The 21,336-nt window shown below is 54.0% G+C and overlaps 2 protein-coding genes across 2 annotated transcripts in view; one reads left to right on the forward strand and one right to left on the reverse strand.

Moving 5' to 3' along the window:
• Positions 1-16,352, forward strand: part of LOC127347621 (uncharacterized) — a 17,065-nt gene extending 713 nt beyond the window's left edge. Inside the window, exon 3 of the mRNA XM_071829280.1 lies at positions 16,333-16,352. Within this exon, the coding sequence (XP_071685381.1) occupies positions 16,333-16,352 (20 nt within the window). The remainder of the gene's footprint in view (positions 1-16,332) is intronic.
• A 3,114-nt stretch (positions 16,353-19,466) lies between these two features.
• Positions 19,467-21,119, reverse strand: LOC127347620 (F-box protein At4g22280-like). Its single transcript, XM_051373786.1, has one exon. It carries the CDS (start codon positions 21,117-21,119, stop codon positions 19,467-19,469), a length of 1,653 nt encoding a protein of 550 aa, XP_051229746.1.
• Positions 21,120-21,336: the final 217 nt, after the last annotated feature.

Raw genomic sequence — 21,336 nt, forward strand, 5'->3', positions numbered from 1 at the left:
TCAGCTTATTTCGGCTTTGATGGTTTCTGACTTGCTCCTCCTTGCAGCGGCCTTCCCGGAGACGCAGGACGCGGCTCTGGCGGCCGTTGGCGTCGCGCGCGACTCCAGGAGGCGGGAGACCAGCGAGGGCAGCTCAGAGTACTTCTCCATGGAGGACCACCTGGCGTCCATGGCTGCCCGCATCGAGCCCATCACCAAACTCGGCTGGGAGCTTCGGAAGGCGGCTGAGGAGCTGGTCCCGATGCTGTGGCCCGCGGAGGCGGCGCCGCAAGATATCTCCGGCCTCATCTCCTCGATGGAGCGGGCGCCGGACCGCTTCCTCGACTGGAAGGAGTCGGCCACGCGCGCTGGTGCCGACATGGCGCTGTCCTTCGTCCTCTCCTGGTACAACGAGGTGGACCTGGGGCAGCTTGAGTTCCGGCGAGCCGGCGTGGAGGACAAGCTCCCGGCCGAATACAAGGCCGCCCGCCTTGCTCGAGCCAGCACCATCGCCGACTTCGTCGACAAGACCCTCTTCGTCGCGGACCCGAACCCTCCTCCATCCGATGAGGACTACATGGAAGATGAGGAGGCGGAAGACGAGCCCGAAGTCGATCCGGCAGCCGGTTCCGCGGACGCTCCTCCGGCTGGCCCTTCTCCAGCCGCGTCTTAGTTTTACCTGTCTTTCCAGTTGTTCTTTTGCCAAGACAATTTTATTAAATCCCCGGGATGCCGGGTGCAGATGTATGAATATTATCGCCCTTTAATTATGTCACACTTTAATGTGTTTGTTAATCATTTGTGTGCCGAGTTGCTTTCTTTCGACTCGTTCGCTTTTTCCCATCCGCCCCACTCTTTGGCTGTGCTCTTGCTGGTCGTATGTCCGACTTGCGATCCGTCGCCGGATCAAGAGCGGGCCGCTGGGTGAGGCCGACAGTATTTCAGTCGGACGAGCTGAATTCGGCAATCCGGCACTTTTATGAAAAGTTGCAAGTCAACTCGCTTTTACTCTTTCCCTTAGTCGTTTTTCGCGTGCCGGCTCCCTAGGCCTTACTCCCGCCAGCCGGACAGCCGGGTTGCGGTCTGTAGCTGGATCGGAAGCCGGCTGTCGGAAACCGGATCACGTTACTGATCCGGCCGCGTGAGAGGGTTCAAGCCAATTGGCGAAACAAGGTAAAGTACGCGAAAAACTTGTCGGAAACGGCGCTCTCGGCGCGTGCTTTTTCATAGCTTACAAAAGGGGTACAAGGGATACATACATTCCTGCTCTCATGTGTAAAATGGGCGGAGTAACCTGACATTCCAGGGACGCTTAGTCTCCTCGTCAGCCTTGTCCGGCTTGTTTTCTCTAGCCTCTTGGGCATCTATGAGATAGTAGGAATCATTGCCTACCGCCTTGCTCACGATGAAGGGACCCTCCCATGGGGATGACAGCTTATGCTGCCCGGCTGTCCGCTGGATCAGCCGGAGCACTAGGTCTCCTTCTCGGAATGCTAAGGGCTGGACCTTCCGGCTGTGATAGCGTCGGAGGCTTTGCTGGTAGATAGTAGATCTAGACTCAGCCAGCAGCCGGGCCTCTTCGACCAGGTCAACTCCATCTTCGCGAGCTTCTTTGGCTTCGGCTTCTGTGTAGAGCTTGATCCTTGGCGCGTCATGCTCGATATCAGTCGGCAAGACGGCTTTGGCCCCGTATACGAGGAAAAATGGTGTGAAGCCGACTGAGCGGTTTGTCGTTGTGCGCAGGCTCCACAGCACATTGGGCAGTTCTTCAATCCAGCAGCCGGCTGCTCGCTCGAGCGGCTCCACCAGCCGGGGCCGGATGCCGGCTAGGACTAAGCCGTTAGCCTTTTCCACTTGTCCGTTGGACTCTGGGTGTGCCACAGAAGATAGGGCCATCCGGATCCCCATTTCCCCGCAATAGCGAGAGAAGATGCCTTGGGAGAAGTTGGTGCCGTTGTCGGTGATGATGGTGTGGGGGTAGCCGAATCTCACAATGATTTCCTTGAGGAATGTGACGGCTGTGGACCCGTCCAGTTTCTTGATTGGCTTGGCTTCGATCCACTTGGTGAATTTGTCAATCATCACCAAGAGATGTGTCATGCCGCCTCGCGCTGTTTTGAACGGGCCCACCATATCCAAGCCCCATACGGCAAATGGCCATGTGATGGGGATGGTTTTCAAGGCGGAAGCCAGCTGGTGTCTCTGCTTTGCGAAGCGCTGACAGCCGTTGCATTTCTTCACCAACTCTTCTGCGTCTCTGAGCGCAGTCGGCCAGTAAAAATCGTGCCGGAAGGCTTTGGCCACTATGGCTCTGGATGAGGCGTGATGTCCGCACTCTCCTTGATGGATTTCCCATAGGAGTTCAATCCCTTCAGCCGGCTCGACGCACCGCTGGAACACCCCACTTACGCTGCGTTTGTACAGCTGGTGGTTGATGATGGTATAGGCCTTGGCCCTTCTCTCAATCTGCCTGGCCTGGATTCTATCATCAGGCAGCACACCGTCGGTGAGGTAGGAGAGGAATTCTTGTGCCCATGAAGGTACGCATCTTATCTCGAATACGCTGACCAACAGGGCCTCCTGCGTGGGAGCTTCCGGATTCGACTGCATGGTCGCCGGGTTCGGCTTGCTAGCCGGCGGGTTCGGCTTGCTAGCCCCCGGGTTTGGCGATGAAGCCCCCGGGTTGGACTGAGAAGTCCCCGGGTTCGGCATGCTAGCCGGCGGGTTTGGCTTGTTAGCCCCCGACTTGGGCGATGAAGCCCCCGGGTTCGGCTGAGCAGCCCCCGGGTCAGCCGGCACGAATATTGAATCCGAGTCCGGTGACGGTATGATGGATGGCTTCTTGAGGACCGCCAAGGCGACACCCGGCGGAATGGCTTGCCGGGTTGAGCCAATCTTGGACAAGGCGTCAGCCGCCTCGTTGTTTGCTCGTGGCACATGGTGGAATTCGCAGCCATCGAAGAAGCCGGATAACTGCTGGACATGGAAGCGGTATGAGGCCATGTTGGCGTCCTTCGCGTCCCAGTCGCCAGATGCTTGTTGTATGACCAAGTCGGAGTCGCCGAAGCAGAGTATGCGACGCACGCCAATCTCCTTGGCCAGCTTCAGCCCATGAATGAGCGCTTCATACTCCGCCACATTATTGGATGCGGCGAAGTGGATCTGCAGGACGTAGTCCAGCCGGTCCCCCTTGGGAGAGGTGATGACGATGCCGGCTCCCAAGCCGTTGCGCATCTTCGAGCCGTCGAAGTGCATCTTCCAGTGTGTGGAATCCGGCACAGGCGGCAGGTACTGCATCTCAGCCCAGTCGACGAAGAAGTCCGCGAGGATCTGCGACTTGATGGCTGTGCGTGGCTCGTAGAGGATGGTGTGGGTGGCTAGCTCCAGGGCCCACTTGGCAACCCGGCCGTTGGCATCCTTGCTGCCTATGATTTCCGCCAAGGGCGCTGTGGCAACCACCTTGATGGGGTGCTCTTGGAAGTAGTGCTTCAGCTTCTTGGCCGCCATGTAGACGCCGTAGGTGACCTTCTGGTAGTGGGGGTAGTTTTGCTTCGACTGGGAGAGCACTTCGCTAAGGTAGTAGACTGGGCGTTGGACCAGCTGCTCCCTGCCGGCTTCTTTGCGCTCCACCACCAGGACAACGCTAACCACTCGGTTGGTGGCTGCGATGTACAACAGCATCGGCTCCATTGAAGCCGGCGTTGCAAGGATCGGCGCGGTTGAGAGCACGCGCTTCAAGTCACGGAAGGCCTCATCCGCCTGCGGTGACCAGACGAACTTGTCCGCCTTCTTCATTAGTTGATACAGGGGCAGTGCCTTCTCCCCCAGCCGGCTGACGAAGCGGCTCAAGGAAGCCAGGCAGCCAGCGAACTTCTGGACGTCCTTGAGGCACTGCGGCAGTTCCATCTTCTCCAGGGCACTGATCTTGTCCGGGTTGGCTTCGATCCTCGGCGAGAGACGAGGTAGCCAAGGAGCTGGCCAGACGGCACGCCGAATGTGCACTTGGCCGGGTTGAGCTTCATCCGAAATCTTCTCAGATTGGTGAAGGTTTCTCTCAGGTCATCAAGGAGGGTAGTCGTCTCCTTGGTCTTTACAACGACATCATCCACATATGCGTGAACATTTCTGCCGATTTGATCCTGCAAGCATTTTTGCATGCACCTTTGGTAGGTGGCGCCTGCATTTTTCAAGCCGAACGGCATAGTCGTGTAGCAATAAGCCCCGTACGGGGTAATGAACGAAGTCTTTATTTGATCATCCGGATTCAAAGGAATCTGGTGGTAGCCTGAATAGGCATCTAGGAAAGACAACAGTTCACAGCCGTGATCGAGTCTATAACTTGATCTATGCGCGGTGGGGAAGGGATCCTTCGGGCACGCCTTGTTCAGGCTGGTGTAGTCGATACACATGCGCCAGGAGCCGTTCTTCTTCAAAACCAGGACCGGGTTCGCCAACCAGTCCGGGTGCAGCACTTCCATGATGAAGCCGGCAGCTAGGAGCCGGGCGATTTCTTCACCGATGGCCTTCCTTCGTTCTTCGGCGAAGCGCCTGAGGGGCTGCTTCACCGGCTTGGCTTCAGGCCGGACGTGGAGGTGGTGCTCAGCCAACTCCCTCGGCACACCCGGCATGTCTCTTGGAGTCCATGCGAAGATGTCCCGATTCTCACGGAGGAAGCTGGTGAGCTCGCTTTCCTATTTCTTGCTCAAGCCGGCACCGATGGTGACGAACTTGTCCGGCTGCGCCGTGTCCAGCAGGATCTTCTTGGTGTTGTCGGCCGGCTGGAAGTGAGTCGTCCCAGCCGGGTTGCCCGCAGCCAGCATGTCTGTCTGCGCGGCTTTGGCGAGGGCGACGGCGTCGTGGATGAGCTGCTTCTCGGTGGCGATGACCAGCGTCTGGGCCATCTTGGAGCTCTGCGTGGCGCAGTCCATGGAGCGGCGATAGTCGCCGGCTACGGTGATGACCCCCTTGGGGCCAGGCAGCTTCATCTTCAGGTACCCATAATGGGGCACCGCCATGAACTTGGTCAGGGCCGGCCTGCCCAGGAGCGCGTGGTAGGGACTCACGAGGTCCACCACCTCGAACTCGATTCTCTCGGTGCGGAAGTGGTCCGGCTTCCCGAACATCACCTCCAGCGTGATCCGGCCGATCGGCTGGCAGCAGTGGCCTGGCACGATGCCATGGAAAACGGTGGGGATGGGGCGCAACTCGGCCTCCTGGATGCCCAGCTTGCGGGCGGTGTCGCGGTAGAGGATGTTGATGCTGCTGCCGCCGTCGATGAGGACGCGCGAAAAACGCACGCTGCGCCGGGTTGTGCCGATGGTGGGGTCGAGGACCATGGCGTAGCTGCCCGGCTTCGGCAGGACAGCCGGTGTGTCGCGGCGGTCGAAAGTGATGGCCTGCTCTGACCAGTTTAGGTACTGGGGGACCGGCGGTATGACCGCGTTGACCTCGAGGGAACGGCGCTCTTGGCTCGTCCTGTCCTCGGGCTCGGAGGTGAAGATGATGTAGGTGGCGTCTTCGGCCAGATATCGGCCGCCATGGTGCACTTGATTAGCCTCGTGGTGCTCGAGGTTGGCGTTCTCTGCGCCGGCTTGGCCACCCGGCCCGCCGGCTGGTGGGGGCGGGGGGGGGGAGGCGGGAGGGGTTCACCGCTTGTCAGCCGCTTCATGAAGTGGCAGTCGCGGGTGGTGTGGTTGGAGGGGTTCTTGCCGCTGTGGTACTTGCACGGCGAGTCGAGCATCTGCTCAAAGGTGTACTTCGGCTTCCACTGCCGGTCTTGCTTCTGGCGACGGCTGCCGCCTGCCGCGTTGTCTGCCACGGCGGCTACGTGGGCGGAGCCGTACCGGCGGTCCGGCTGGTCGCTGTGACGCTTGCCGCGGTAGTTGTCCCGCCGGCTGCCGTGCGAGGCGCCCTCGGCCGGCTTGTTGTTGTCCCTTCTGGTGGGGGCCGGCGAAATGTCAGCCGGCGCCTTGCCGGCTTCCTTAGCCAGCGCGTACTTGTCGGCGATGGCCATCAAGGCGGCCATCGACTTGGGGTCACTGCGGCGCAACTTGTGCCACAGCATGGTGTTGGGCCGACAGCCTCCCATGAAGAAGCTGATGGCCTGGATCTCGTGCACGCCCTCGCAGGAGTTGCGCATCTCGCACCAGCGCGTCAGGTACGCGCGATCCGTCTCGTCGGGGCCCTGCTTGCACATCTCAAGCTGCTGGGGGCGACCCGGCCGGCGATAGGTGCCGGTGAAGTTGCTGATGAAGGCCGCTTCGAAGTCGAGCCAGCCGTTTATGCTGCCGGCTGGCAGGTTGTTGAGCCATGTGCGGGCGGAGCCGACCAGCATCAGGGGGGAGTAGCGCACAGCCCAGCGCTTGTTGCCTTTGGCGATGCCGACTGCGGTGGAGTAGTCCTGCAGCCAGTCCTCCGGCTTGGCGGTGCCGTCGTACTTGGGGGTGTCGCGAGGGAGCGTGAAGCCCTCGAGCGTGGGCTCGTTGGCGATACGGGGCCCGAAGCACTTTGGGCCGGCTGGAGCTTCTTCTTCCGCAATGCGGGATTCGACCAGCCGGTCGAGGCGATCTCGGGCGTCGGCGGGCTCGATGCGCGGGCCCAGCCGGGAGTGTGCCGGCTGGCGTGCGCCGCTTGCTTCTGGAGCCGGCCGGTGATGACGGCGGGGCCCGGAGTCTTGCTCCTGGTTCCGGCTTGGAGGGGGCCGGCTGCGGCTGCTGCCGCTCGGCTGGTGGCTTGGCCGGCCCGAGCTTGCGTGCGTGGCCCGGCAGTCACGGTGCCGGCTTGGTGCTGGGGAGGAGGACTCGGCCGTGTCCCTGGCGCCTTCCCTGTCGTTGCCTGCAGCTCCACGAGCATGAGAAGCTGCGGGGCATTGACATACAGGGTCGGCGATCTGCTGTTGGCTGCGTTGAGCAGCTCGATCACCCGCTGGTCCGGCGGCGTAACTCTTCGCCTTCGAGGCGGTTCAGCTCTTCGCGGCGGCTTCGCCGCGCGCACGTTCTTGTCGGGGGTGTTGTAGACGGGAGCTCCGCGGACGGAGCCGGCGAAGGAGCGCCGTCGCGGGCGATCTCGGTCTGCCAAGGTCGCGGCCCTGCGGCGGATATGGCCGGCTCGGCTTGGCTCGTCGCCGCCTGGAGTGAGGCCGTGGGCGCGGTTGTACTCGCGCTGGGTGATCTCCATCTGGCGCTTAGCAGCAGCCAGTTCTTCGGTTTGCTTGAGGAGGAGCTGGCGGTGCGCCTCCAAGTCCGCCTCGATGGCGGTGGGGTCGGCGCCAGGCGTGAGCGGGGTGCTCAGTTTTGCCCGGACTGCATCCAGCCGGGACGGTGGTGGTGGCGCTTTCGGGCCCGAGCTGGAGGCGTTGGGGTCGATGTTGCGCTCCAAGTTGGGGCCGCGCATGCGCGGGTTCTTGGTGGGGAGCTCGTCGCCAGCCATCATGACTTGCACGACGGCGGGGCTGGCGGGAGCGCTGCTGCCGGCTCGCGGAGGAGGGCTTGCGCAGCGCAGCACCTGCCGCGGGTAGCGCGGCGGTGCGACGGTGGCGACGTAGACGTCGTGGCCGCCGAAGGAGATGATGCTGCCGCCGGCTGGGAAGGGCCGGTCAGCGAAGCAGCCAGCGTTGTCGCTGACGCAGTTGAGGGAGCCGAATCTCCAGATCAAGCCTGAAGCGACTCGCTCGCCGGTGGTGATGGTGAGGCCCGTTCGGATGAAGACATCGGCCGAGGATGCTGGATGCCCCACGGTGGGCGCCAAATGTCGTGGTATCGTCACGGCATATGCCATAGGGTGGCTAATCGAAGTGGTTCCTGAGGGATCTCACGGCGGTATCCGGATGCGGGTATGGGCACGAGCGACACGGCGACGTACCCAGGTTCGAGGCCCTCCGATGGAGGTAAAACCTCTACTCCTGCTATGAGTGTATATGATGATCACACAATACAGTGATGCTCCTAGAGCTGTGTCCGGCTGCTCCTGGGAGGCTAAGGGAGACGATGGTCTCTCTCACAGGGCAGCTCTGTAGGTGGGTGGAAGCAATAAATGATCGATCCCCTGCACGAGAGGGGGTAGTGCGGCTTATATAGGCACCGGCACTTTACATATAAGACCCTATAGTTTGCGGCCGGCTTGGCCGGCTCGCTCCGCTCCTTCCCGAGGCGGTGACGTCGGGAGCCGTTGAGGCATCGTGGCCTGTCCCATCCGGCTGCCACGGTCAGCGGTATGGAGAGGAGGTGTCCCCTGTCGCCGTCAGCCATCAGAGCTGCACGGATCGTCGTAAGCTCGACGGCCTGTCCGGCGCGTGGCACTATTGCTCCACGGTGCCCCGCGCTACGGAAGATGGAGTCAGCGTGGACTTTAGGAACCGGACCACCAACCCGGTTCCTTCCAGTGCAAGACTTCGCCAGCCTCGAGTCGGTCCCGAGGTACAAACCCCGGTCGGATATGGCTTGTAGAAGCCGGCCAGCTACGGCATTGGTGGCCGTAGCCAGGCCGACTAGGACCTAGAGCCGGCTTCCAGACCAGCCGGCCACGGCGCCAGCCGGCTGCTCCTCAGCCGGCCTTTGCCACGAGCCGGCCAGTGGCCAGCCGGCTGCTCCGCGTCCATTGCCCTATCCGGGGTCTTCCCCCCGACAGACCTTGCCAGCTTCGGGGGCTAATGTCGGGGGGAAGACCCCGGGTAGGGCAATGGACGCGGAGCAGCCGGCCGACCACCGGCCGGCTCGCGGCAAAGGCCGGCTGAGGAGCAGCCGGCTGGAGCCGTGGCCGGCTGGTCCGGAAGCCGGCTGGCTCTAGGTCCTAGTCGGCCTGGCTACGGCCACCAATGCTGTAGCTGGGCTGGCTTCTACAAGCCATATCCGACTGGGGGTTTGTACCTCAGGCCGACTCGAGGCTGGCGAGTCTTGCACTAGAAGGAACCGGGTAGGTAGTCCGGGTTCACAAGTCCACGCTGACTTCATCTCCTGTAAAGCGCGGGGCACTGTGGAGCAATAGTGCCACGCGCCGGACAGGCCATCATGGCGTACGTCGATCCGTACCGGCTACAGTGCTTGATGGCGACAGGGACACTTCCTCTCCATACCGCTGACTTCAGCAGCCGGATGGGACAGACCATGAGGCCTCAACGGCTCCTGACGTCAGTGCCTCGGGAAGGAACGGAAGCCGGAGCCGGCCAAGCCAGCCAGTAGACTATAGGGTCTTTTATGTAAAGTATCGGTGCCTATATAAGCCGCACTACCCCCTCTCGTGCAGGGGATCGATCATTCTCATTCCACTTCCACCCTTAGCGCTGCTCTGTGAGAGAGACTATCGTCTTCCTTAGCCTCCCAGGAGCAGCCGGACACAGCTCTAGGAGCAACATTGTATTGTGTGATCACCTTATACACTCATAGCAGGAGTAGAGGTGTTACCTCCATCGGAGGGCCTCGAACCTGGGTACGTCGCCGTGTCACTCGTCCCCATACCCGCATCCGGATACCGTCGTGAGATCACCTAGGAACCACCTTCGTTAGCCACCCTATGGCATATGCCGTGACGATACCACGACACTCTTGCGATGATGGAGCAATCCCGCAGATCATCCGAAAGAGAGGAACTTGCTCTTCAACAGCTCGAGAAGCCATAGCTGCCAAGAAAGCCGCCGTTTCTGAAGCTGAAAAGGAACCACTCGAGAAAATTCCATGTTTGAATTGATGAATGAAGCCAGTGCCGATATGTCCGGTATGTTTGTTCAAACCAGAACTTTTTCTATCTTTCTGCTATATCTTTCTTGAATTTCTCGTGCTGTCGCCAAATAGGTTCCTTTCTCAACGCTGCTGCTGAAGACGAAAGGGTAAACGCGAGGACCACTCTTCTTGCTAACCTTTCTCTTGATCATGGTTGTTTATTCTGGGCCACTCCAGAAGGACCCGACAGATTGTCAGGTTTCAAGACCGCGCCTGTCAACTTCGCGATTTCCTTGATCGCTCCACCAGAACGTTAACCCTTGTTTACAAGACAATGTTTCCTCGAGACGAGGCGCCCGAGACTCTTCTTGGTTTGATGGAAAAATTTCGGGATGCTCCTCGTATTCATAATTTCGTACGAGCTCAGTTGACTGCTGGAGCAAGATTCGCCATGATTATGATACATATCTGCCATCCAAAATTAGATCTGACGAAGATTGTCTCCGAGTGCCTGGCCAAGAAATCGAAACGAAAGAATAACATCGACGAAATCAATGACATGGTGACTCCCGTAGCCGAAGAGATGATGGATGAACTTCTTCGGATGGATTCTGAATTCTTTGTCAAAGGGAGCTATGCTGATCATAAGACGACTGCTGCAAATAACAAAGGTTTATCCATAGATAGTATATTAGGCTTTGACTGAGTTGTATTATATTGCGAAAAGTTATGTCGAATTCTTTGTATTGATGAAGTTTTCTATATTGTAAAGTGTAATCTATATTGCGAAGCCCCCGAGCCTTTGGCCGGAACTTATACTATTTTGTCATCTCGAAGATTTTACTGTTTTGCGGGAGTATATATATTTTGCTGTCGTGGGTTATGAGCCCCCGACCCTGTCGAAGAAAAAGATGTATGTCACCAATATCTTTTACTATATTGTAGCACCACGAGCCCACCTCATTAAAAACCTTTCCAGCCCCACTCGGTGCCCTGAAAAGGAAAAGAGTGCGTCTGAAAACTCGCGGGCGTTTCAGTACATTGTATTTTTACAAAGGAGGACTATATTTCGACTCTAAGCGTAAAATCGCCTGAGCTGCGCCAAGTTCCAGGGGTTTTTCTCGGGAACCCCTGTCTTCTTGTCCTTGATCCTGTATGCTCCTCCTTCGATTACTTCTGTGACGATGTAAGGGCCAAGCCATGGTGACTCGAGTTTTTCAGTACTCTGTTGATTGAGTCGTAGGACTAAATCTCCGACCTGAAAAGATCTTGGCCGCAGCCGTCGACTGTGGTAGTTTTGCAAGTCTTGCTGGTACTTGGTGACCCGTGATAGTACTTCATCTCGAGCTTCATCGAGTGCATCGACATCGTCCTCCAATGCTCTTCTTGAAGTTTCCTCGTCATACTCTGTGACTCTTGGGGAATCATGCTTTATTTCGATTGGTAATACTCCCTCAGCTCCATGGACTAGGAAAAACGGAGTTTCCTGTGTCGCGGTATTTGGCGTTGTTCGAATACTCCATAAAACACTTGGCAGCTCTTCTGGCCAAGTATGTCGAGCTTTTTCCAGCGGTCCAAGTAAGCGCTTCTTGATGCTGTTGCAAATGATACCGTTGGCTTTCTCGACTTGGCCATTGGTTTGCGGGTGCCCAACTGACGCGAAGTGTAGTTTGATGCCTACCTCTGCGTAGTATGCTTTGAATTCTTTGGACATAAAGTTACTGCCGTTGTCTGTGACGATGCTATGAGGTACCCCAAATCGAAAAACAATGCTCTTTACGAATTTTATTGCTGACGCTGCATCTGGTGAATTTATCGGCTTTGCTTCTATCCACTTGGTGAACTTGTCGACAGCGATAAGCATATACTCGTATCCTCCTAGCGAAGCCTTGTGCAATTTTCCCACCATATCAAGACCCCATTGAGCAAAGGGCCACGACAATGGTATTGGCATCAGTTCAGCTGCCGGAGAATGTGGTTTTGCTGCAAATCTCTGGCACGCATCGCAAGTTCTATCTCTTTTGCGTCCTCGATTGCTGTCAACCAATAAAATCCGGCTCGAAAAACCTTGGCCGCAATAGCTCGACTGCTCGCGTGGTGACCACATATTCCCTCGTGTACATCTTTTAAGATTATCCTTCCTTCTTTGGGTGTAACACACCTTTGTAGCACGCCCGAAATACTGCGCTTGTATAACTCGCTTTTGACCACTGTAAAGGCTTTGGATCGTCGAATAACTCGCCTTGCTTCAACTGGATCGTCGGGTATTTCTTTCCTTAAGATATATGATATGTAGGCTTGCATCCATGGGACTTCCACCATCATCACCAGCTCCTGGTCCTCTTCTTCTTCTAGTGCTTCCTTGGGAGGCGCCGAAGTTTTTTCCTCCTTCTCCTTCTTCTGCGCCTTCTTTGTCTTTGTGGATCTCTCGGTTATCTCTTCCCAAAACACACCTGGCGGAATCGCGAGGCACTGCGACCCGATGTTTGCGAGAACATCAGCTTCATCGTTGCTCAGCCTACTAATGTGATTTACTTCGCATCCATCAAATAACTTCTCGAGCTCATTGTATACTTCCTTGTATGCCACCATACTGTCATTGACTGCATCACATTGGTTCATGACTTGCTGGGCCACCAACTGCGAGTCGCCGAAGATTTTTAATCGGGTTGCACCACAAGCTTTCGCCATCTTCATCCCGTGTATGAGAGCTTCGTATTCTGCTTCATTGTTAGATGCGTTTGGGAATGTCATCTGTAGGACATACTTCAGTTTGTCGCCTTCAGGTGATATAAGTATCACGCCTGCACCAGCTCCTTCTACCCTCTTGGATCCGTCGAAGTTCATGGTCCAAGTTCTCGATAAATCTGGGGGTCCTGTATTCTGTAGCTCCATCCACTCCGCGATGAAATCTGGCAGAATTTGCGACTTTATTGCTTTTCTTTTTTCATACGTGATGTCCCGAGGGGAAAGTTCTATTCCCCAAAGGGAGACACGTCCTGTAGCTTCTGGATTGTTCAATATATTTGACAGAGGTGCTTCATTGACCACTATTATCGGGTGTGCCGAAAAATAGTGGCGCAATTTCCTTGCTATTGTGAACACTCCATATGCTAACTTCTGGTACTGCGGGTACCGCTGTTTGGAAGGCGATAAAACTTCACTGATGAAATATACCGGCCTTTGTACTCCATGGAGTTTTCCTTCTTCTTCTCTTTCGACAACTAGCACCGTACTAACCACCTGAGGTGTGGCTGCAGGAGAGGTTCCTTTTCTTTCGGCGCCACCAAGATTGGTGGTGTTGAAATTGTGCGTTTAAGATCCTCGAAGGCTCTGTCTGCCTCTTCGTTCCACTGGAATTTCTCTCCTTGCTTAATTAAGGCGTAGAACAGCAACGCCTTTTCTCCTAGCCTGGCGACGAATCTGCTCAAAGTTGCAACTCGTCCAGTTAACTGCTGTATTTCTTTCAACTTTGTTGGCTTCCTCATTGTTACGATAGCTTGAATTTTTTCGGGATTAGCTTCAATCCCTCTCGCTGAAACTAGGAACCCAAGAAGTTCTCCTGCAGGGACGCCAAAAGAACACTTTGTTGGGTTCAACTTGAGGCAAAACTTGTCAAGGTTATCGAAAGTTTCCTTCAGGTCTTCGATTAGCGTTGTTCCCTTTTTTGAAGTTATCACGACATCGTCAATGTAGACTTGTACGTTTTTCCCGATCTGTGTTGCTAGACACTTCTGCATCATTCTCTGGTACGTTGCTCCTGCGTTTTTCAGACCAAAAGGCATTGTTCTATAGCAAAACACACCATAGGGTGTGATGAACGCTGTTTTGACCTCGTCTTCTTCTTTCAATCTGATCTAGTTATAACCAGAATATGCATCCAGGAAGGAAAGACGTTCACATCCTGCCGTGGAGTCGATAATTTGATCGATCCTCGGGAGGGGAAAGTGATCCTTTGGACAGTGTTTGTTGAGACACGTAAAGTCGACACACATGCGAAAGACTTTAGTATTTTTCTTCGGGACCAATACTGGGTTTGCGACCCATGTGGCCTCTGTATGCAGCTCCTTGATGAAACCAGCTTCTCTCAGTCGATCAATTTCTGATAACATGGCTTTCTGGTTTGGCTCCGAAAAACGTCGCAAAGGTTGTTTGATAGGTCTCGCTAATGGATCCAAGTTTAGGTGGTGCTCGGCAAGTTCCCTGGGTACTCCTGGCTTGTCAGCTGGACACCATGCGAAGATTTTCCAGTGCTCACGGAGGAACTCGACGAGCGCGCTTTCCTATGCGAGGTCCATGTCTGTCGCGATGGACGTCGTCTTCTTGGGATCTGTCGGGTGAATCTGCACTTCCTTAGAATTTTTCGTGGTGTTGAAAGTTGATTCTTTGTTAGGCCTTCCTACATCTGGCAACACATCATAATCAGTCGTGAGCCTTGACGCCATGTACTCTGCTTGCATCCCGAAGGTTTCTGAGAGTCGATGAAAATCTTTGTCACATTTATCGGCTAGCGTGAAGCTTCCTTTAACTGTGATTGGTCCCTTAGGTCCAGGCATCCTCCCCAACAAGTATGTGTAATGTGGTACCGCCATAAACCTGGCATATGCTGGGCGCCCCAATAAAGCGTGGTACTGCGATGGGAAATCCACGACTTCAAACTCTAGCCTTTCTATTCTGTAATTCTCTCGGGTCCCAAACTGAACGTCGAGATTGATCTTCCCCAACGGATAACTTGGCTTCTTCGGTGTGATGCCATGGAATCGCGTGTCGGTTGGTTTCAGGTTTGCTAGGGATATGTTCATCTTCCTTAGTGTATCTGCATACATAAGGTTTAAACTGCTGCCGCCATCTATGAACACTCGAGATACATCGAATCCTGCGATTACTGCTGGTAAGATAAGTGCTGACTGCCCTGGTCGAGGAACTTGCTATGGATGATCCGCTATTGTGAAGCCAATGTCTTGCCCTGACCAGTTAAGGTACTCAACCGTTGGTGGGGGCATTTTCTCTGCCATGAACACCTGTCGCGAGATTACCTTCTGAGCTCTATTGGATGGCCTGCCTTTCTGAATCATCGAGACCGCTCCATTGGAGTTGGGATCAACATAAGGCGGTGGCGTTGGTGCTGCCGCTATTCTGAGCTGATGTCGATTATCGTCCGTAATTGCGGGAGGAGGTGGCAAGTGAATCTCACTCCTGGGCCCTTGCGGGTTCCTATTTGTCGCCTGGGCATTGGCATGCCCTGCCCATCTTAGCATTGCCTGAAAATTTCGGCAATCCTTCTGCAGGTGTCCTGACTGTCTTTTTCCGTTGTTGTCGAGATAAAAGTGCATCTGGCACGGCCCGTTCATCATCTCCTCAGGGGACACGAAAGGTCTCTGGAACCTAGGCCCATTGTTTGGTCTGCTGTTTCGAGAATCATCTCTGTTGTCGCCTCGTTGCTCGTTGCTTCTCTGATAATCGTCTCTATTGTTTCCTCCGGCGCTTGCTCGAAAGCCAGCCGAAATTTGCCCAGGAGCATCATAACCCGAGTACTGCCGAGGAAATCGTCGCCTATTTTGATAATTTCGACCGCGGTCCTCTTCTGGTGACCTATGCCGTTTGTTGTGAACAACATCTTCTCCATCTGCCCATCTGTTTGCTATCTCCATTAATGCGGATACTGTCTTTGGATTCGTTCTCCCCAAGTCCTCGACGAAATCTCCCCGCCTGATTCCTGCGACAAACGAGTCTATCGCTCTCTCGTCAGATATATTCTCTGCCGAGTTTTTAATGATATTCCATCTTTGGATGTATTTCCTCACTGATTCGTCTGGCTTTTGTCGACACGCTCTCAGTTCCTCTAATGATGCAGGTTTCTTGCAACTGGACCGGAAATTCTTGACGAACACGTCCTCGAAGCTATCCCAGTTGTCGATGGATCCTGGAGGAAGCTTTTTTATCCAAGATCTCGCGGCTCCACTTAAATGCACCTGGATGCTTTGCATAGCTGTTGCTCTAGTTCCTCCTATGAGCTTCACCGTCTCGAGGTAGTCAACTAGCCAATCCTCTGGATCTTGCAACCCGTCGAATTTTTTGAAGTTATCAGGCAGTTTAAACCCCGAAGGGACTCGAGTTTTTCGGACCCTCCTTGTGAAGCATGGCAATCCACACATATCCTCGTCATTTAATTCTGGGTAATGCCGATGTTCTCTTGTATTTTTCCGTGCTCTGTCCACCCTTGCTTGCGCTGCTGTGTCTCTTGCTCCACTTGTTCCTTCGGGAGCTGTTGCTGCTGCCGCAGGTCGTGGACTATTTTGCCTTGCTGTTCCTTCGAGAGGTGTTGATACAAACGCTGTTCCCATGCCCCCGACTCCTGCCATCGCCATGTTGTACAATGCCTCCCTTGGATCTCCTGGAGGTGGCCTGGATGCAAGGATAAAGGCCTGTGTCGCAATATACCCAGCTTCTGGTGTCTTGGGGATAATGTTCCCTCTCGTGTCTATCGACATAAAAGACATGTCGAGGTTTTGAACCAAGTGCTCTCTTTCTCCTTCAGGTATGTTTTGCAGCCTTGATCTTGCTCTGTTCCGAGCTTCCCTGTGGCTATCTCCCGAAGTTCTTGATTGTCGACTTAACTCCGCCCTTCGTCTGCTTGATGCAGAGGCTGCCTTCCTTCTTCTGTTCAGAGCGGCTGTCTGTTTCTCCAATTCCTTTGCAGCTCGCGCGAGTCTATATTGATATGCTTGCAATTCTTCTGGCGTGGCTGTTGTGGCCATTGGTTCTGAGCCATCCATAGCTCTCGCCGCTCTATCCCATGCTGCTTGTGGAAGTTGAACTCTAACACGTGGTGTAGGCCCGACGTATTTATTGCCTAAACCTCGCCTTAAGTCAGAGGGATCGACATATGGATTTCCCAAATCGTCGAAAGCCTCCGATGTTTCCTCCTGATCGCGACTTGGTTCTTCGATGGCATAAATCTGATGATATTTTGAATTCAGATCTTTGCTGGGTTTGGTGACACCATCATAGAGATTGGTGAAGACCTTGCCCATAGTGGTGGATTTGTCGATGAAGTTGAAGCTGTCGACGCTGCTCGAGTCATCGCTTATATAAGAGTCCGCAGACGACTCGAAGGACATGTCGCTGAAGATTTTGGCGAGCTTTTCGCTTGCCCTGGTGCTGATGAAGCGTGGCGATGAAGTCTCCTCTGCGCCTGACTCGATTGACGATGTTGAGTTTGGAGAATCGGAATCGACCGTTGACAATTCCGACGAGTTCGGAATTTCGAGACGATACGCTCCCTCCTTCTCGGCGCGAAAGTGGAACCTTCCAAACGTCATCTCCATAGGCTCCTCCAGATACGCATATGCATCCAAACGGGAGGGCTGGTGAGGAACAAAATCGACAGGGTCAGTTGCGATCTGTTTACCTCGATCCATCGCGTTGCTTGCTGTTGATGAAGTCGACGATCTTGAACGTGCCATCGAGATCCGATCCTTGATGCCTCTAATTCCCATAGACGGCGCCAATTGACAAGGTATTAACTTGTCAATGCCTACGGGTTGTAGACTAGGGTTTAGTTAGAAGTAGAGGGCAAGTAGATCTCGAAGGTTTCAGCCGAAAAGTACTCGACGATATGAAAACTAGGGTTTTTGAGACAATGATTCGATGCTTTTCTTTGTCCCTCGACTCCCCCTTATATAGGAGGCGGAGCCGAGGGATTCTTGATGTACAAGTTACAGAGTTCGGGAAGGTTTCCAACTCCTCCCGTAATATTACAAGTGTTCTTCCCTAATACAACTCTAGCTTTCCTTAACTAACAAGTTGGGCTTCCGAATTCTTCTTATCCTTCGGGTCGTGGGCCTTCAATAAACCCCGGGTACCATCTTCGGCAGGCCCATTGGGGATGCCTATGTCAGCCGGTGGGGGCAGCCACCCTGCTAGGGCGCGCCACTCACCCTCTTTCAGCCGTCGATCATCCAAATCGCTTGATTCTTTCGTGAACCAACGTATTTTGACCTAAAACCCACTATATATATGATCCCCGAGGGTTCTCTGGAGGAGAGTGCCACAGAACACAGAAACACAAAAACGGAGGCTGCAGCAGAGAAGATTGGAGGGGAAAACTCCGCTGGAGGCACCGTCGGAGGGATCTACACCTTCTCCAACATCTTTATCATCATCACCGTGATCAAGAGGGAGTAGTCCACCTCTGGACTACGAGTTTTTAGCAGTAGCTTGATCTATTTCTCTCATGTTCTTCATAGTTTTTAGTGTCGTGTGAGCTACCCAACATGATTATGGTCATATATGTAATACGTGTGTGGTGGATCTTTATTCTATAATGTTGTTCTATAAGATGTATTGAGACATGCATATTATGTACTCCGTTCTTAAGTATTGGTTCTGACCAACTTGTATGCAAGAACGTGTGTGGGGTGATGTGTGTGTTAGATGAAATAACATTGTTTTAGTGATTGAAAAGTGACAATAAATTCTTGATCTATTATGGCTTTGCCTTTTCTTTTGCTATCTCACTAGGGATAAAGTAAATGCATGTGCTATGTTTGTCACGTGACAAAAGTGATGATCTTGTTTATTCAAGATAGCATATTTAATATTCAAACACCATGTCAAAGTACTTATGGTTATACTTTGTTAATTCTTAATACACGATTGCTTTCTTTTGATAAAAAAGCACTAGAATTATATTTTAGCTGCTGAAGTATCGGTTCACTTTATATGATGAATAAACGATGTACTATATTTTTTCTTACGAGAAATGTACTAGAATTATCTTTTATCGTTGCTCAAGGATTGGTTCACTTTGTATGATGAAACAACAATATGTAACATATTTAGGGGTTTGTTTTTAACATCGTTGTCAAACCATTCGTTGGTACAGATTGTATTACATGGTATAACTTATGTTAATAGCATACATATTTTTAATAAAAATTGCTTAATTACATTTTTTTTGCATTGTCCACAACTCTGCAAATGAATCTAAACGAACGTCCTGCAGCAACGCGCCGAGTATCATCTAGTTATTAAAACAAGGCAATCCACCTTAATGGCCCCTCTTGGAGGGAGCCCATTAAGGGGGCCGGCCAAACTCCCATGGGCCAAAGGACACCGGCTAGCTAGTGTTAGGGCTAGCAGCGTATGGGCCACCAAAGGGGCTGGGCCGGCAAAATTCGGGGTCCTGTTCGAAACTTAAACTTGGGCCCTATTTCACTAAAAAAAATTGAAAAATATATAATATACGTGTGGTAATATCTTACATGGATAAATTAAGGATCATACCTATTTAACTCTGGGATGCACAATGTTTATTTGAACAACTTTTTTGTGTTCTTCAAAATGAAATATGCTCATAATTATGTCTTCTTCATTTTCACCCCTCTTATGATTTTGGGAACATGATTGATGCTTTTTTTTAAAATTCTTCTTACAAAGAATATGAATAAAACAAAATTAAACAGATGCATGCAGGCTTATCAATCAATTAAGTATTAATCGAGGAGACGATGACCAAAATTGATTGAACTGAAGTAGTACATCTAGGGCGCTGCTAGGGCGGAGAAAAAGAGAGGAAGAGAAAAGGTCCACATGGATGTTCGGAGAACACACAATTTCCGAGGCCTCCTCTTCAGGCTAGACCTCCTAGTAGGGATGGATACATGATAAAAGGATTTGCTAGAGAACTAACTTTGTGCTTAGTTAAGTTCTACACCATTTGATTTGTATCGTGTTTCGTGCTAATCATAAGTGCAACAAGAGATTTGATGACATTATCTAACTGAGAATGTTCTTAGTTAACCGAGAAATAGTCACAACCCCATGATAAAGTCACATGAACATAATCCCCTCCGGCTCTATTTTGTCCATCGCCCAACCTCTGATCTCATCCATAAGCTTGTTCTGGAGCCGAAGGGGCCCCTCGGCGAACCCACAGTATAGCGCGTCTAGCCGCGCAACGTTGCCGAGTAGGAACTTGGCCAGCATTCGCTGCGCGTTGCCACCCTGGTAGTGCACCAGGTTGATCTCCCTCAGGCAAGTAACCAGCTGGGTGGCTGGCGGCGCGTCGGGGAAGACGACCCAGCGGTCGTACCTGAGGTGGTGTGCGTCGATGAGCTCCTCCTCTTTGTAGAAGCGGTAGTCCCACGTGTCATCCAGCTTCTCGCGAGGTGGCGCCTTGAAGAACAGCGTAAGCACCTCCAGGTTCGGGGCGTGCTCGAGAATCCTTGCCACCGCCGCGACGACGTCGGTGGCGTGGGTATCGTCGTCGTGCGGTAGGGAGCCGGTGAGTTCAAGGAGGCCAAGCGTCGAGAACGCCGGGAATCGTTTGGCGAAGGTTTCGTTGCCGATGCTGGAGCCCAGGCGGGCGGACGTCAGGTGCAGGTGCTCCGTCGATGCGAAGTGGTGGAGGAATTCTCCGAGGCGGGTGAGATCCAACTCCGACGTGAGCTCGTTGTCGCAGAGATCGACCTTACACGACGAGAGGCTTCTTCGTGGGCCCTGGGGCATGTTCAGGAACGAATGGTGTGCGGGCACGGCGCCCTTGTACTCAAAGGAACGCAGCTCCGCTGCGTCGATGGCGACGCTCGTCAGCAGGGAGCAGGACTGTAGGCTCAGCCTGCGGAGGCGCTTGTCGAGGACGGAGAGCGCTCTCACCGCGTCGCAGTCTTCGAGCGTCAGGTCGACGAGACGCGGGCAGCCGGAGATGAGCCGGTGTATCTTCCTCCCCGAGTCGGCGACCCGGATCAGGACCAGAGTCTCGAGGGACGGAAGGTTGGTTGCGCTGGCCGGCGGGTTGAGCTTGCATGGCCCGATGCATAGAGTGCGCAGCGTGGCACAGGAAAAGACCCCTCGTGGAACGGTGTACAGTCCGTCCTTGGGCGCCCGGTCGTTGGACACGCCGACGTCTTCGTCCGTGTTCGGGAGGGTATGACGCGGCGCCTCGTTCTGGCCGCTGTCTTCGTCCGTGCTGGCATGCTCGTCTTGTTTCAAGCCGCGCTGATCGCCATTGGCCACGCTTCGGAGGGAGTAGTCGCCGCCATTGAGGCGCAAGTCGAGGTGGAGCTCTGGGCCAGCCTGCTGCATGGCATACGAGATCCATTGGTCAACCATGGAGTCGTGATCGTTCATCCCGTTGAAGTAGGCGCGGAAGGCCACGCGGAGGGCGCGCATTGGGGCGGCTGTGCCGCGGCGGCGGTGGCGGGCGAGGAGCGCAGCGCTCACGCCGTTGGGGAAGGGCGGGGCCGGCATGATGTTGTGGTTGTGGCGGCGATATCGGTCTTCGCCGCCTTCACGGACGGGGAGTTTCGTCTGCTCAAGGGAGACCGTGTGGACGCTGGCGAAGACGTCGCGCCACCGGGTGGACAGCACGGCTGCGCGCGCTGCCTCCTTGGCCGGGAGGAAGGAGAGGATGTGGCCGACCACGCCGTCAGCGAGCTTGCTCAGGCGGTCGTCGCCTTCATCACCGATCTGGGAGTGACCCATCGCAGCCGTCCGGAACCCTAACGAATTTCAAATCTGAAGCGCTCTATATGCCAGGGGAAGATTATGCGCGAATCATTAGCGACATTGCCTTCCCAAGTACGTATACCGGTATACGTACCCTCTCCAAAGAATAATACTGTACGCAGTAACTTCGGTACTGATTCTTCGTTTTCTCCGCGTCCGGGACTTTTGACTTACATCGTACATTTTTTTGAAA

This window comes from Lolium perenne, chromosome 4, assembly GCF_019359855.2.
Source record: "Lolium perenne isolate Kyuss_39 chromosome 4, Kyuss_2.0, whole genome shotgun sequence".
In the NCBI taxonomy this organism is placed as follows: Eukaryota; Viridiplantae; Streptophyta; class Magnoliopsida; order Poales; family Poaceae; genus Lolium; species Lolium perenne.

Coding starts and splice junctions, on each gene's coding strand:
- LOC127347620 (XM_051373786.1), bottom strand. CDS start 21,119: ATGGGTCACTCCCAGATCGGTGATGAAGGCGACGACCGCCTGAGCAAG.